Source organism: Epinephelus moara, chromosome 11, assembly GCF_006386435.1.
Source record: "Epinephelus moara isolate mb chromosome 11, YSFRI_EMoa_1.0, whole genome shotgun sequence".
In the NCBI taxonomy this organism is placed as follows: domain Eukaryota; kingdom Metazoa; phylum Chordata; class Actinopteri; order Perciformes; family Serranidae; genus Epinephelus; species Epinephelus moara.
In genome coordinates, this window is record NC_065516.1 from 11,984,776 (window position 1) to 12,002,041 (window position 17,266).

The 17,266-nt window shown below is 41.2% G+C and overlaps 1 protein-coding gene across 2 annotated transcripts in view; it reads right to left on the reverse strand.

Annotated features, from left to right (window-relative positions):
* Positions 1-993: 993 nt before the first annotated feature.
* map3k15 (mitogen-activated protein kinase kinase kinase 15) overlaps positions 994-17,266 on the reverse strand; it is a 36,523-nt gene continuing 20,250 nt past the window's right edge. For both annotated transcript variants that reach the window (XM_050056615.1, XM_050056614.1), the window contains 9 exons: positions 16,137-16,314; positions 15,265-15,439; positions 12,310-12,495; positions 11,458-11,563; positions 11,079-11,313; positions 5,710-5,822; positions 5,534-5,640; positions 5,370-5,446; positions 994-4,096 (listed from right to left, as the gene is read on the reverse strand). In XM_050056615.1, the coding sequence (XP_049912572.1) occupies positions 4,006-4,096; positions 5,370-5,446; positions 5,534-5,640; positions 5,710-5,822; positions 11,079-11,313; positions 11,458-11,563; positions 12,310-12,495; positions 15,265-15,439; positions 16,137-16,314 (1,268 nt within the window). In that variant the 3' untranslated portion in view covers positions 994-4,005. The remainder of the gene's footprint in view (positions 4,097-5,369; positions 5,447-5,533; positions 5,641-5,709; positions 5,823-11,078; positions 11,314-11,457; positions 11,564-12,309; positions 12,496-15,264; positions 15,440-16,136; positions 16,315-17,266) is intronic.

Consider the following 17,266-nt stretch of genomic DNA (forward strand, 5'->3'; position numbering starts at 1 on the left):
TATTCAAATTCAATGAGCCAGGAGAGGAAATGAAAGGTACGTAGGAGGCAAACAGGTTTCGGGCAGGACTAACGAATAAATACATTCAGGCACATTTTGCAATATAGACTTCCAGCAATATACAAATGTCTCACAGTGTCTGCAGTGGCGTGCTCTATCAAAATCAGTCTGATGTTGCTACAGCTAATTTCTAGATAAAAATCACCATCTTGATTTCTCATTTTAGGATTTTGTTAGATTTCAAATGAAAAACCAGTCTTGGCTTTCAGATTATGAAACTCTCATAGCCAAATTTAGATGATAACTACAATTTTGAAGCTTATATAGGACGATGACAAGCTAGCAGCAAACACTTGTAAACTGCACTGTGGTCCTACTCAACACCACTCCTTCTGTGTCTCCCTGAAATTATGAATGCAAGGCTTACAGTAACAAGGCAGTGGGACAGTAGGTTTTCATCTGATGTCAAATAAACAAAGTTTTGGCTTCTTATATAGTAATATTAATATACAGCATGCGCCCAAAGTCCCAAGGTCAATGGGCTCTGTCACGTATCTTAGATGCCACAGTGCTGCAAACTTTGAAGGCCCTTTCCTCAAAATTATGGCTTGATGACAGTCATGTAATGTGACGATATTTTGCTTAATCTTTAGAGTCCAAAAACAACAGATATAATTAGAAAGCAAAGAATCCCCTCTTTCCAGTAATGTCTTAATTAAAACCACATAAAAATGTTGAGCGATAAAGCAGGTAGGTGTCTCCTCAATATCACTGGGAGACTATTTGAAGGCCTCTGCATCGTCCTGAATACTATTTTAGAAGGCCAAAAAGTGAAAAAGATAAATGGCAGTAACTATGTTGGCACATATTGGGAATATGCTGCAGGTGTATGTCACAGCATGAAAAATTATCTCAGAAGGTGACAAAGTTGTCATTTGATTTAATATGCTTTTATCTGACTAGAGTGGAAAACAAATCAAAATGGGCATGAACTTAATTATTTCCAGATTTATTGCAGTTGTAAAGCAATCAATGAAACAGACAGGCACATACATAACAGATGGAATAATAAACATTCAAGTACAGGTATGCAGAGAGGAGGAAACACTTCATTAAGAATATAATGGAAATTTTGATATTATGAAGACAAATGTGAAGGCAGTGATGTGGTGGCAGTCATGCGTTTGCAAGTTTAAATAAATTATCTAAATGTGGCTGCATTATTTTTTCAACTTTGCCTATAACAGAGATCTGCTGCCATAAATGGAAAAATAGATAGCGTGCGCATTAGCTTGTGTATTCTACCTTTGCAAAGTTTCGGAATAATTTTCCAGGGAATTATGAAAGCAAAGAACCTAAAGCAGGAACAGTCTGAGGCATCTTTGTTGTTTTATAATGAGTTGGCTGAAAAACAAGGGGACTGACAAATAGTCTAAAGCAGGGGTCTTCAGTGTTTTTCAGGCTAAGGACCCCTTGGCCCAAAGACATATATTTTCAAAAAAAGAGTTGCACTTGAGATAGCTCTGAATATCTTTCGGGTCTTCTCTTGTTTGCCTAGCTGCTAACTAAGCAGCAGTTTTAGCATTGCTAGGTGCGTTAGCCTCACCATCTGCACTTTCAGTGGTGGTTTCCACGGTGTGTCAGAGTCTGTTAAAAAGTTATGAAACAATCCATTGTGGCACACAAGAATGTCTGTACACTTGACGTAGTAATAAAGCTAACTAGCTAATATGCAAAAATAATTACAGGTGCTGCACAGTGATGTAGCGTTAGCTAACTCACATGATCACATAACAATTGCTGGGTAATAAACGTAATCAAAAATGTTGTGTACTGTTAAAGGGCCAGTGTGTAAAATGGGTTGAAAACAGTGACATCAGTGGTCAAATTCTAGATTGCAGGGCTCACTCGCTCACCCCTCCCGTCGGGTAATTGACGGTGGCCTCGTAGGGACAAAAAGCCTTGCGCAGACACAAGTTTTTCAGGAGTAGGTCTATCTAGCGACGAGGTGAATATTTATTTAGAAATCTAAGCCATGTTACGATATTGTAATGAATCCCTCACGAGCAGGAGACCAGAAGAGCGTTCAGGAAAAATGGCCAGTTTATTTGAGCACTCCAAAAACTCCGGTAACACTCCAGGGGGTAAAAGACTCCGTCCCAAACTCTGACTCTTCTGGCGTAACAGACACACTTCATACACACATACTCGTTTACCATGCCGAGTGGGGACCCCCTCCCCTCTCTGCTCCACCAATCTCCAGCCTGCACACTGACTGACAGCGTAGCCTGTAAACAGAGCTCAGCTGTTTATTTAGCCTAGCAATATCTCCGGACTATAGTAGCTGCAATGGACGACTTTGAACGCGATTTTGAAGAGTTTCTTGTAGCGGACACAGACCCAGAGCCATACCTGTTTGAGCCGGAGCATACAGATGAGGAACTCCATGTGTTTGATGCTGAGCGGGCGAGAAGAGAGGCTGAATGCACAGAATGGGATTCGGTGCTACTGCTACCATCGTTGGGGAGATATATCATCAGGAGGAAAAGCGCCGCAGAGAGTGCATCACAAGGAGTGAAGTTGCGTCTTCTTTTCCTCGCAGATGACGGTTCGGGTTCATTCTCTCCTGTTGCGTGGTAAGTGTGGTCCATTCGCAAACTTTATAACTAAAAAAACTTTTCACTACTCTCTATCGACGAACTACTAACACTCTCTGCTGTTTCCTCCTCCTTCTTCCTTCCTTCCGCTGTCTTCGTTGGTTCATTTATACACGCGAAACGCGTTCTCTGGCTGGCTGGATTGTCCGCTCGGTCTGCCGTACATACATGGCGGCGCAAGATGGCGACCTCTCTAAAGCAAGGCCCTTGCTATATATATATATATATAAAAGCATAATTATAAGGCTACGAAAACCAAACGAATTTTATTTTATAGCGATTATACACTTGTATAAACATATTAATGGGTAGAATATTCAGATTCAGATTGACAATAAACCATGCCAAATATTACACACTGGCCCTTTAACTAATTTTATGAATTTATGGTTTTATGAATAGGCTGATTTATCTTGGCTAATAATATGTTAGATTCACGTTAATGTGAATTTTCTGACACATTTTACTTACTAAAACTTTAATTAATTAATTAATTAATTAATTAGATTATTTAGAGGCCATTTGGTGGCCCCCCTATAGTAACTCTGAGGACACCCTAGGGGCCACGGACCCCCTGTTGAAGACCCAGGGGCTAAAGGTTTTGGCTGAATAACATTTGTACTCCTTTACAGAGAACAGGGACGGTGCTTGGATTCATTTGCAAAGCGTTTACGTAAACTTGTCAGTCCACTCCTGCAGCATAATTCAGCTGTTTGTTTGTCTACACAGTATGAAGAATGATAGAGTGCTTCTGACTGACGCAGGAACAAGAGGAGGAAAAGCAATGTACGTACGTGATCATGAGTTCAGCAATCATGTGATGGGTATGACAGGAGCAATATAACCACATTTTGTCAAAGTCATGTTGTTGTATTGAGAATTTGAATGAAAACCACTGGACAGATGATGCTACAGGGGCAGTCTGAAAACTCTTTATGGACATTTTGATTCTCTGTGGAGAATCAGACTACCATCGCCAAGTCTACAGTCAGGTGACGGTCTCATACTAAAATGATTTGGAGTGGAATATCACTTTAAACTGTTGGATTTTTCTTTCAAAATTCTTGAGCACTTAAATACATCTTGGCACAGATATACATTCAAATGTGCGTACATACAGTTGTGCCTGCGCTAAAGCGCTTTGGTCTGGTCCAGTCTAACACTGCGTGGAGACAAACAGTCAATCAAAGATTCAATACACACGACGCAGAGACTACAACATGAAAAGGCACTGTGGAGAAGAGAGAAAGAGAGAAAGGGGACATCGCCATGCAGGGCTAGTAGTGTGCAGATGTGTGCGTGTTTTCTGCCAAACAGAGTCCTCCAGAGTTGTAGTCAGCGTATCTCATCACGCGTCTTTCGTGCGTTCATCACCCCTCAGCCTCTCTCGCTCTCGGTGCCGCTGGATGGCCCGCCAGATGCGGCAGAGGACTCCACCACTGAGGAGAAGAAGGATTAATCATGATAGATTTGTGTATGATAGTGTCAAAATTCGTCATTCAGAGAGGAAGATCTACTTCAGCTACTCTTGGAAGCTGATTTAAATTCATATTATCTGTCTTACTTTATTCTTATGGTGTTTTATTCTTTTTTTTTTTATTTAAGGCCCAGACACTCCAAACCTACATCAAAGGATTAGTGGCAACAAAGGCCAACTGCTGCGTCACCTCACATTGCATGTGTCTCTGGCAAAAAAGTTGCAGCTAAACATAGATTACAGCCAACAGCCAACTAGCACGTACACTCTGTGCCTGTGTGGGAGGAAATAATAAAGGAAATAATAGCGGCATTAGTCTGTATACACCACTCAGGAAGGTAAACCAGAAGACTGACAGGACAGGTTCCACACACTAGACTAGACAGTTAGCACAATGACAATTACAAGAGTTCAATGGCAAAATAAATTATCATACCTAATATAACAAGTTTGTTCTGAACTCACTCCCTTTTGACTTTAGTCATTTGTTTGCTTCCCACACTTCTGTTTTTCCTCTCATGCACTAAGTTGAACTGCCAATCAGAGTGATTTCATTCACAGACAAGCTCTGCCATCTCTGACGCCAATTCAACACGCTGAATCAGCTGAAAAAAGCCAACAAGAGCTGACTGGTGCCAACAGTGTGAGACACACCACCAAAACCAGGGCGACAGATGCCCATCGATGACCCAGCATTGACCGTCGGCTCAGCCTGGCCCTAAAAGACGCCTTTAGGTTAATTACAAAAGCAACGAGGCTGATCCTTAATTTGGTTGCATCACTTAAGTTCTCAGAGGCTGAAATTGAGTACAAGAAGAGATGAAGGCTTTTTGATGTCACAGACAATACAGATCAACCCAAAAGTCTCATGAGGACACAAACAGATTGTACGCAAAACATGTAGGGTGGCACAACAAATTTAATTTAAATCAACCCCCGTGCTTGTTGAGTTAGCATTTTGAGGTTTATTCCCTTGATACTGTTAAAGTTTCTTTTGCAGAAATTCTGACAGACCTGCAGCCTTGCTAAAAATCTGCAAGGTATGCTACTATAATGTCAGATCCCTTGAGCACCTGCTGATTTTGCCGTGAGACAGCTCAGGTAAAACAGGGTCAATGTCAAAGAGGCAAAATGGAGATTTTGTACACGTGTGATGTTTGTCACCCTCCAAGAGAAGCTTGATTTGATGTTCCTTTCTGTTAAATGTGTGGCAGGATTAATGACAGAGTAGATACCGTAGGCGTAGACAGTGGAGGTCGTCTTTGGTAACGTCATTGAGAATGTCGGTCAGTGTGTATTCCTCCAGCACAAACTACAACACAACACAACAGGAATTAGTTTGAAACTGCACTGATGTGCTGCTCATAGACAGATGTTTAAAAGCCAACAGACACTTAACCTTATCTATGGTGTCAGCATCTGCCCCCTGCTCTCTCAGCCAATCAGTGAGCTGCTTATCTGGCTCGTGGTCAGCTGGGATTTGGAAGATGGAGGGAGGTGCAATATCTGTAAAAGAAAAAAGCGTTAGAGAGGAAGAGAAGCAGAAACACGAGAATAATCTATCAACATGTTTACCTGGTGGTTTGTGTCTGACTCTGACCAGCTCCAGGTCGTGTGTTCTCTGCTGCAGTGTGGCCTTCAGGACCTGCTGGTACTCCTTCTCTTTTTGCAGCAGCTCCTCCAGCAGCCTGCATTAACATTGACATCTGTTATAGTAAGCACTAAATCTCAAAGGCATTCAGTAGGGAGGGCTGCGATAGATAGCGCAGATTAGAGCTGTCAAATAGATAGAAATGTATGCAGTAATAAAACAGTTATGGGTAATTGTAGGAAGAAGAAACTTGCTGAAGGAGCTGAAAGACTTTGTGTGGCCCTGTATGTAAAATTAGGTTATTAGTTAATCCAACTTCCTGTCAAGAGTGGGCTTAAAGTGAAACACTGGAACAGAATTTATCGTATCCACACAAGTTTAAAAAAAACCACACAAATACCCCCTTACAGCTCCTGTGCAGAGGGAGAATATTGCAGCTTTTTAACGGTGTCGTGTTGAATGTCATTGCTCACAGTGGCAAAAGTAGCTCCGCGTCCCTGCTAACAGGAAAATTAGAGCTACAAGCAGCATAATTTCAGTTTGAAAGAGCAGCTCAAAACTGGTGCGACCAGACTGGAAACTATCAGGTGTGTATGGAAACCCGTTTCCGCCAATGCAATGGAAAAAAACAAAAGATCCTGTAAGTCATTGTAATAAGAATTTTTTTCTCAAAATAATGGCTTAACTTAAAATAATGACTTAGTATCTCAGAATTATGATTTATCTCAAAACAGCGAGTCAGTATCTCAAAAATAATGAGTTAACGAGACCATACCCATTGGTAGCTTTGTCACCTTCCACCTATGCCAATCCTCAATGCCAGTTTCACATAGATTGACCACGTCAGTGAGTAGAAAAACGTGGGACAGACAGAGTGACTGACAGACAGAATGACACACTGACAGTTTCTGTGATTACGTACAGCATACCATACCATGACTTAGTCACACCAAAAATTAAAAAAGAAAACAACAACATTCGGTCACAGGGGGAGCCACAGCGATCGGTCGCATTTTAACCATTTTTAAGCATTTTTCTGTTGTTATAGCGCCAGCCAGTTGCCAATTAGAGTTAAATTTCTCCAGTCACCTTGAGGCGTCCTGTTCTACATATCTACCAAGTTTAGTAAAAATCGATATGGCGGTTAGGCCTAGATAAGAAATTAGCTCTGTAGCGCCCCCATTTTGTTTGATGGGGTCAATAATGGAGGGGTCCCCTCAGATTATGTGTGGTCATATGCCTACAAAGTTGCGTGGTGATCGGTGAAACCCTTGAGATGTTATACACCTTTATGTGATGAGCCACGCCCTCCACAATATTCATTGCCTTATAGAAGCTCAGTTTTAGTAAGTTTTCCAACTTTTGCCAAGAGGGAACTTTAGATATTGGTCCCTAGATTATGTTCACAGAGTTTCATACAGATCGGTCAAACTTGTCTCCACGACATACGGGCATGAGATATGCCCATTCAAAGTTTGCAATTTCAATCGGTTGCTATAGCGCCCCCTTTGGCCAATTGATGTAATATTGCTTCATTCGCATCCTCCCATGACCCTCTACCACTGTGCCAAATTTCACATGGATTGACCAAGTCAGTGAGGAGAAAAACATGGAACAGACACACAGACACACCCACACACAGACAGAGTTTTCATCATTATATAGTAAGATGGTTAGGAAAAAATGACACGTTTCAGCTTAAAATACCCTGTCTGAGTAGCCACAATCCTGGCAGTAGAAGTAGAGATGTCTTACTAAATCCGCAAATGCTTTTTAGGTCACTATCCCAAGGGGAAAGCAGCGATGTCTCACTTTTTGTTACAACAGACACACACACACACAGAGTTTTTGTCATTTTATAGTAAGATATCGTGAAATAAGGAGAAGCTTTCTCAAAATAATGACTTAATATACTTAATTATTTTGAGATTCCAGCGCATTAATAACTCTGAGTTGGGAGAGAGTTACTGCCCCAAGCGAGGGAGTTCAAGTATCTCGGTTTCACGAATGAGTTCAGAATGGAACGTGAGATGGATTGGCGGTTTGGTGCGGCTTCTGCAGTGATGTGGGCGCTGCGCTGGACTGTCATTTTGAAGAGAGAGCTGAGCCTGAAGGCAAAGCTTTCGATTTACTTGCCCATCTACGTCCCAACCCTCACCTATGGTCATGAGCTATGGCCAAACAAGAAAAAAAGATCCAAGGTACTTGTGGACCCTGAGCGTCATCACAAATGTTTTGTAACGCATGGCTGACACCAACTGAATTTCAGTTTAAAGCCCTCATCAGGGTTCTGAGATAAAAAAAACTATCACAGACACATATGAGCTACAGGTGTATGGCTGTAAGCCAAGAGCAAGGCGAGACTGCAAATTAATTTTAGTACAAAAGAATATGATGCTCCAACCTAAACGAAGCAAAAAAAGTTGAGGAAAAAACACCTCTACAAACCCTTTTCAAAAACAGGTATGTTCACCTTAAAGATAGAGATCTAAGTCAGTCTCCTTCCCAGTGTCAACTCTCGTGGGGGTGTAGTTCAACATTGAATGACCACGCGATACTCCTCATTGCTGGCATATTTATCTTCACTTATTCTCTGCTTTAGTATATATCTAGTCCCGCCAACATAAAAGCTACAGGGAAATTCCAGGAAGTAAATGACAAAAGGAGTGTTGCAGTTAATTAATCCTTTAATCACAGTTACATCGTAAATTTCAGCGAAGACTTTCTCCAAAGGCTGCCTCTCCCACATCATCATGTTTTAGTTGGAATCTAAAACTAAGTGTAACGAAAGTAACTTGTCGGGGCCTGTTTCTAACTCATGATGGGCCACTTTGTGTATTAAACAGATCAGTCAAATGATTTTAAATCAGAATCTTTGTAACGTATTCTCAAATGTCAACACTGGCCTTATGTTCTCATCTGCTTTATAATAATACAATATACATTCAGTTAGTTCAGTTTTTCATAATTAATAGTAACATATTAAATCTGTGGTAAATATTTTAAAGATCCCATGAGGTCTTGCTGCTGAGGTTTTCCACTTTTACTTCTCCTGCTCTGGCCTGTGCTGTGTGTCATCACCCTGCGGGATCTAGTGACAAACATCTATCAGCCCTGCAGCTTTTGCATTCGTCATCATCATGGGTGGGTGTCTGTGCTTGAAGGTGCACATTCTTTCCATCTCCTCCGCTTCCTGTCACATGATCAATACGAGTGGAATTCCATCATCTTGCCCTCCATTCACATGATGTGCCCGCAGCACTTTTTCCATTTCTATGTGTGGGTGTGTGTGTGTTTGTGTGTGAGCATGTGGATGCGTGTGTGCGAGTGCCGTTAAGTACTGCTCATGTTGAAATCTCTGAATGGCACTCCCTCACCACATGTGAACCACATCATACGGAAAAAAGAGGACTATCCCACTTAACTGACTTTGTTTTTGATTGTTTCACACATCTTTAGCTTAATGTGTAGCTAAGTATTTTTCCCATATTTTTGTTTACTGACATTTTTAGGTTTTCATGGCCAACTTCCGGACAAGTAAATAAACATACCCCTATACAGAGAGAGAAAGAAAGATAGTAATAGTTATAATAAAAATAAGTTTAAAAAGATCTAATAAATAGAATAGTAATAATAATAAATTGCAAAATAATATAAATACATAAGAACAGAAAAGAAAACAATTAAAAAAACAAACAAACAAAAAAACAAAAAAAATAATTTAAAGCAACACAATGGAGTTTTTGAGCGCTCAAAATATATATCCAAGATCCTTGTGATGGTACATCAACTCACAATAAGTTGGATGACACCTCCGTCATTGCTACATCAACTCACAATAAGTTGGATGACACCTCCGTCATTGCTTGAGAGCGTCTGTTTCACTTGCACTGGCACTATGCAGTTTCGGGGCTCAGGTAGGAACCCGGACACAAAAAAAGACTACAAAATTTGGCTGCTTTACGGCATACGTCATATCCCCCTCTCGTCATATCCCCCTCCTCTCTTTAGAGTAGCGTAGCCGAACCGAGGTGAACTAAGTTAGACGTGGTTGTCATAGCTGAAGCCACAAAGAAAAGGAAGAAGGTGAAGGTGTTGTCCGAGGAGACGAAGAAAAGAAAACGGGAGAGCGATAAAACAAGAGCTCGAGCAAGGATTAATATTGGCCCAGCTTTCACATGCTGGCGAGAGCTGTAAGAGGAGGAGGGATGCCTGACCGATGGTGACCTGGCACTGTTACTGCTGTCCCCCCTCTACTAAGGAGACTCACTGTCTGTAGTGTTAGCCTACATACAGACAGCTTTCATTTTAGCTAGCGCGATGTGCTTGTGTCGACCGCGATCGGAAATCATAATAGCAGTGAATGAGAGACTGCGGACAGAGCAGACTGAAATATGGCTTTCAAGATTCAAAATTCAAGACAACTTTATTAATCCCTTACAGGGCAATTTCATTTGACAGCTCACACAACAACACACACACAACACATAGAACATAGAAAGACAATTGACAGCTGTGTGCAAATTCTGTTAGTCGCCATGATGAATAACATTAAAATGTGGGGGGAAAAAACAAAAAAAAAAACACCAATAAATATGTTCATTAAAAATAGTCAATACCGGCACTGGATGATAAAATACATAGAGGTACACAGTACCCAATGCACAATACACACAATACAATTCATAAGGATGTGTTTAACAATCGGACAGCAGAGGGGATGAAAGACTTGGAAAAGCGATTACCCTTACAAGCAGGTTGGGCGTAACGACGCTTTCCTCCTTTCTACATGCTGATCACATGTATTGATAAAGTATTGGCTTGGCTGGCAGAGGTTTTATTGCAGTAGCTGTCGTTAACTAGAGAAATCTTGAAGTTATATTCCTTTCATCTGCACCGTGGCCTCTCTGCTGTTGTCTGACTTCACTCTGTTGAGTCTGTGTGTGTGTGTGTGTGTGTGCGCGCGTGCCCTGTGAGGAGGAGGTCAGCCCTGACATGCAGAGAGCAGCTCATTTCTGAGTTTTGAAAATGAATAAATAAATATAAATAAATAAAGCAGTCGGCCTAATCATGTATGTACAAAATGCTATAAGGCTACTTTACTTGTTCTTAAGATATGATGATCGTGCATTACATGGCCAGCTTCAGGAAGTTCACCGGTATCGTTGGCTTGTAAACAAATGCACGCGCAGAAAGATTTTTGCGACAGTTGTAACAGACAATACCGTTTTTCGTCTATAGGGGGACCCTGTGAGGTAAAAAGCACAATCCTCCATTGTGTTGCTTTAAAGTAAACATGAACAATAAAGGATAAGACATAAAATAGCGTTTACGTGTGTGTGCTTGCATGTACCTGTTGGTCTCCTGTTTGAGTCGCCCCAGCTGGGCACCCAGTTGATGATGCGAGCGTTGATGCTCCTGTGAGTGGCCAGAGTTTAGCGTGCTTGCGGCGAGGTGGGCGGGATCAGCAGTCGTCCCGGGGTCGTCGGTGTGAGGCACTAAGACGGGACCAAACTCCTCTTCGTCCACTTCATCTTCCTTCTCTGCTCCCTCACACTCTGACGCTGGGCCAAAGTGGGTCTGCAGCTCTGTCAGAGGCACATGTGGAGCTGTAAGCTAAGTTCTTGTGGCATAATATGAATATTAAGTAGTAATTGTATTGCAAACATGCAAATAAAGGACAGAAAGTCACACGTGTCCACTAGATGGCACTAAAAACTCAGGCTTCTGACCTGGTATGAGGATGGTGATGGCAGCCTGCACAGCTCGGCGGATGATGTTATCCATCGCAAACATCCAATGGGGTTTGATGTGATGGTTCCTCAGGACTTTGTTCACCTGAGAACATCACACACACACACACACACACACACACACAGACAGCACAAAGACAGATATTCAGACCAAAGATGATCTGTAATTACACACTCTAAGAACCAAATTGACATGTCTGGATGAGTCCATTTAGCTTCACTGTATAAAAACGGATGTACTTCAGAACTTAGACACATTTTTTGGCTGATATCAAAAATTAAAGATGTAAGACATTTTTCCTACAATTTCCTCTGCATCATTTTGGATGAAGCTGGACCATTCTGCCAGGTCTGGTTCATACTGCGGCCTATATTTGAATATTTTCAAATTGATACAAAATGCTGATGAGTTAAAAGAATTGTGGATTGGATGAACAAATCAGGAACTTTACAATGACACTTAATAATGACTGATTACTTGATGTTTTAAAACACTGCACGTTCATTTCTGCTATAAAACCAGAACAAAATTCAACATGGTTTCTGTCCACAACTATTCCTGAAATATTGCCTTATCACTGTGAAAATGTAACATGTTTACCAGTGTTGTTTTTAATTACATAAACTCATATCAGCTATTTGTATCAGCCTACAATTGCTAGCATGTGTCATTTAACATTATGTCATGTCTGCCATTGCTGCGTCAAGCTGCTGCTTTGTTAAGTGCCAACATCATTTTAAAAGGGACAAATCCCTTGTATAACAGGTCGCATATACAGTACTAAATGAACTGCTGTGTGTGTGTGTGTGTGTGTGTGTGTGTGTGCTGACCGAGTCCTGGAAGCCAAAGAGCACCAACTGTATCTGGTTGATGGAGGTGGAGTCGAAGTCCAGGTCCAGTTTGAGCTTGGAGATGGTGGCGGCCATGACGCGCCTCTCTGGGGAATGGATGAAGTCTCGTAGGATGCAGATGATCTGCTTGATGTGTTCGACAGACAGCTGAAGCTCTTCACTGCCCTATGTAGAAAACAAAAATCAGACCAAATGTAAAGTCTATCAGTGGGAAAGATTTATGGGACTGAATGGGTTTAAAATGTGGTTAAAAACCAAAATGAAAGACACTGCACATCAAGCATAGAGTTCCACAAAGACTACAAATTTAAAGCCTTTTGAATGAAAATGTGTCATCAGAGCTGTTATGTGTAGTATTTTAAAATATATGACATGGCGCCCCCAAGTGGTAGAAAAGAAGCTATGGCAGACAGCCTGAGACCTTTTTCCACAGCAGACATTTGACACGTCACAGCAGAAAAAGCACAGGTGTATTTAATATTATTAAATATAACTGCATTCCACTGAGGGGAGACCCTGATGTTGTGCATGCTGGGTCACTAGAATAGCTCACTGTGACACTTAATTAAACTGAGCAGTTGTTAATGTTATCAGTTTCACCTGTGCTTTTCCAACCACGACAATTTGAACTCTGAGTTTCATCAGTAGCTTCATTTACTTGCCCACAGAAATTGGTATGAAGTAACAGCATATGTCGTATGGAGGCCACTTGGAGAGCAGGGGGAAATCGGGCAGGGGAGGAGCGGGGGATTTAAATGGAACGCAGCTTCCTTTGTTCACTTTCAGCCCAACTATCACAGATCTTTTTGCTAATCATCAGATATACCTGCAGACTCCTTCCAGTGGGGTGAAGGTGGCTTGTGGGGATAATTGCAATACATCGACAGGAAGCTGATATGCTGCATCAGTTTTAGATTCAGACATCTCTGTTTGTGATCTACAGTGGCATGCAAAAGTTTGGGCACCCCTGGTCAACATTTCCTTTACTGTGAATGGTTAAGTAGAAGATGAACTGATCTCCAAAAGGTATGAAGTTGAAGATGAAACATGCTTTTCAACTTTTAAAGCAAGATCAGTGTATTATTTTAGTTTTGTACAATTTTAGATTGAGAAAAGGAAAGGAGCACCATGCAAAAGTTTGTATCATGATTATCTGTAACTATAATTGCTACAGCTTTATATCTGTTAAAACAGCACATTTTCTGTGTGATTACAGATAATATTTGAAATAAAGAAGTCAAAACAGAACAGTACAACTATCTAACTAAATATTCACTGCAATTAGTTTTACGACATTTTTTTTAGTAAAATATCAAGCTATCTGAGATTTCCTTAAGAAACGAATAGAGGAGCAAATCTATACACATACTGCCACCTCACCATGGATGTATTTTCTTGCATTAAATGCATAACTGCAATGCACTGTGGTTGATATACACCTCCGGAGAGATCATCATTGTTGACTTGCCCCTTTAGCCCTCCAAGCGTTAATCTCCACAAGTTAACTTCAGTTTTTCAGACAAATGGAAGGACACTTTAGATGGCGGCAGGGATTCCAGTGAGGGCAAGTCAAAAAGGGCATGTTGAACCACTAATGAAACACAGCCTGCTGTGAACAAGGCCTATGCAGACTCTTCTTACCTAAGATGTACATTAAAATGTCCTGCGATTGAAAGTTTTACACTTCATAATGCAAGTGGAGTGTACTGAATTCATGCCTTAATAGATGTGACCTTATGTACTTGAACAAAGTCCTATGTTACTGTGTTTCTGCAAATTTTCTAATGTTTGATGCAATGGAGAAAAAATAGTTGCAGATTATAGCATCTCTCAAATAATTCCAGTTGACCTATGGCTGAGTCCTGCCCTCAAATGCGATGAGCCAATCACAGTGCGTATAGCCATTCCCATACTCTCAGACATTCTCTGCCTGGACGTTCATTGAAATGCATTACAGAAAGTCAGTTTTGTTCGGTTTTATGAGCTTTTTCTAAGATTTGAAGTTTAAAAATGGTCAGGGAGAGGCTGGGCGACGAGGTGTATTTTTTACACTTTAAACCACATCTCACCCGAGAAAAGTGTCTCCTTTGGATAAAGTTGTGCGGTAACGTTAGACCACAACATCAACTCAACGTGAATAAGATTAACAATGATGTCTGTTTTAAGGTAAGTCAACATTGTGTTTGAGGCAACATATTGTCACTTTGCTGGAAAGAAATATAAAGTTATCTTTAACATCTCTAGCTAACGTTAGCTAAAGTTAGCCTAACGTTAGCTCCTAGCTGTGTTGTTTATCATGTCACCTTGTTTGCTGGGAGTTCATTAGCCTATTTTGTTCTAGTTTTGTACTTTGGTGATCGTACATCATTGTTAGCTGTTGTCCAAAGGGCTCTAGTAAAACTAACGTTAACTTCTGGAGCTTAGCTTCATTAACTTATCTGTAATCGCAGAGATAACAAAGGTTGGCAAACGTTATGCTGAATGATTCAATGTAAATACTGTAGCACCAAACCAATGGAGAGACACTCTTGATAAAGATGGTAAAAAAGGCCGTTATCCTTTTCTCATATTCTGAGCCAAAAACCTTAACCTCAGTGTGGTACTTAAACTTGTTGTCTTTGATGGCGACGGCAACGAGATGCGGTTCACAAGCGTACACTGTGACCTGGAAATTTTGGCTTGTAATTTAAGCTCTGCATCGACCTTCTCAACAATAAAATGATGAATATGATAAGATTTTTATTTTTTTTGGTATCACCACTTGGAGTTAGCAATGTCAGAAATGCTCTACTCTTATGCATAGAAAAAAAGACTATTTACTGATTTATCTACCGACTTCATTACATTTTTAAAGGATTTGTTTTGTAATTCCTGCTCCTGGTGTGGATAAATCCTTGTAAGCAGTAAACCTTTGTCACAAACACACAAACACACCTGGATATAGTTCTCCCTCACGTTAGAGATGACCTTTGCCTGGTCCTCATTGAGGACCTTGAACAGAATGGCCCGTCTCTCGCTGTCCTTCTTCAGCAGGAATAGACCGCTATCCCTGTCGTCAGGGGAGGGGGGGGCACTGCGGTCCTCCGACACCGAACCCTCATCTGGAACACTGCAACACACACACACACACACACACGCATAGAGAGTAATCTCACTGCAATATAAAATAACACATAAAGCACACAGCTGATTTACAACAGCGTGACACACTGTCCAGTTTATTTACAGATACAAGCCTCTCCTGGCTACTATGTGTGCCCAGGAAAGTGCAGAAGCAGCATGAGTCAGCGCTGCAGGTCGTGCACGTATGTACGCACACACGTGTGTCTGAGCCCGCGCAGATGTGCGTGTGTGTGCTCAGCCGCCAGCTGCAGCTCATAAAATGATCAGACCTCATTATATCAGTATTGTAAAAGGCAGCGGAGCACACTGTGGGCTCAATCAGGCCACCTGCCACTAAAACACACACACACACGCACACGCACATTCATTTACATCTCGTCACATGATCTGCACCGTCCCAGCAGGATTTTGTCTGCAGTAACACATAGCTTTAACACGTTATTTTTGCATTCAGAAAAAGTATGACTCCTCAAAAGAGGCTTTTCAGATGCCATCCAAGTTGCATGTGCCAGGATGACGTCACGGTTGGTGTAAGTAAAAAAGGTTTTATATGCAACTTCAGAAAAGCAGTAGCAGCTGAGACAAAGCAAGTCCAAGATGTTTAAGAAATCTGAAACCCATCTTTGAATTTGGATCTCAAAGTCCTGTAAAATCTATAAAATTGAAGAAACACACGTACACACCTCAGGTAGTTGGAGTTGGGAGGTTTGAGCAGGTTCTCAGAGCCAGAGCTTTTCTTCTTCTGGAAGAAAACGTCGTGTTTGGAATCGCAGTCTGGGCTCACAGAACCATGTTCACTGCTGCTGCTCCCGGTAGCCTCGCACTGCAACTGCACCGGCAGCGAAACATTGTGGATGTAGTCTGGAAAGTAAGGAGGGAACATATGTAAGTCTTGAGACATGAATTACCTTTTCTCATGCATAAGGACTCTGCACACCAAGTCTGTATTTTTCATCCAAAATCGCTGCACTTTTAAAACTACACACTGCCTCAGGATATGTCAATCATATTGACAAACCGACTCAAAACTTCTGTCCATCATTAAAGTTTTCCAAACAGGTTTGAGTTCCGGCGCTTTTTCACATCCGTCAAAAGCCTTTGACGAGTTGTGTGACCAAGAAGCAGGTGGACAGCAGGCCAGGAAGTAAATGTCGAACCAATGGAATCAAAGTCATTCTTTAATCTTTCACGACAAAGAGAAGGTAACGTTAGACTTTTCAGAAATGCCTAATAGCAATGATGATGGTTAGAGCAGCGTGCAATTTCATAGTCACACAATATTATTTATATAAGACTCGGGCTGAGTGTGTACAGACAGGGAGGGAAGGGAGTAAAATTGTCTTTACATTTTGTCTCATATTGCTAATTTTTGCAACCAACAGAACAACAAAATGCATCAGACTCAGTGAACAAGGTTTCTGGAACAGTTTTTATCGGATAACGGATTAAACAATCAAAAAATACTGACTTAAGCCCTATTTGGATGGGATTAGTTTTACATAGGTCGGTGGGGTAAAGTAATAATTACCAGAGATTTTAGTCCCGTCCGAATGTGCCATGTCAGTAATCATTACCGCACAATGTCAGTAAAGATTACCGCCACTTTTACCTTCTGTAAAAGGGTTCCGGACAATTACCTCAGGTGATACTAATTTCGTGCGAATAGACCAGCAGTAAATATGTGTGTAGATACTTCGTCATATCCTGTTTACAAGTGGTATTTCGTGGATTTTCAAGCATGGAGGCTCTTGACGAAGCACTTAGTTTTGCACTTCACAGTCAGACAAGTCCGTGTGAAACCTCAGGTACTGTG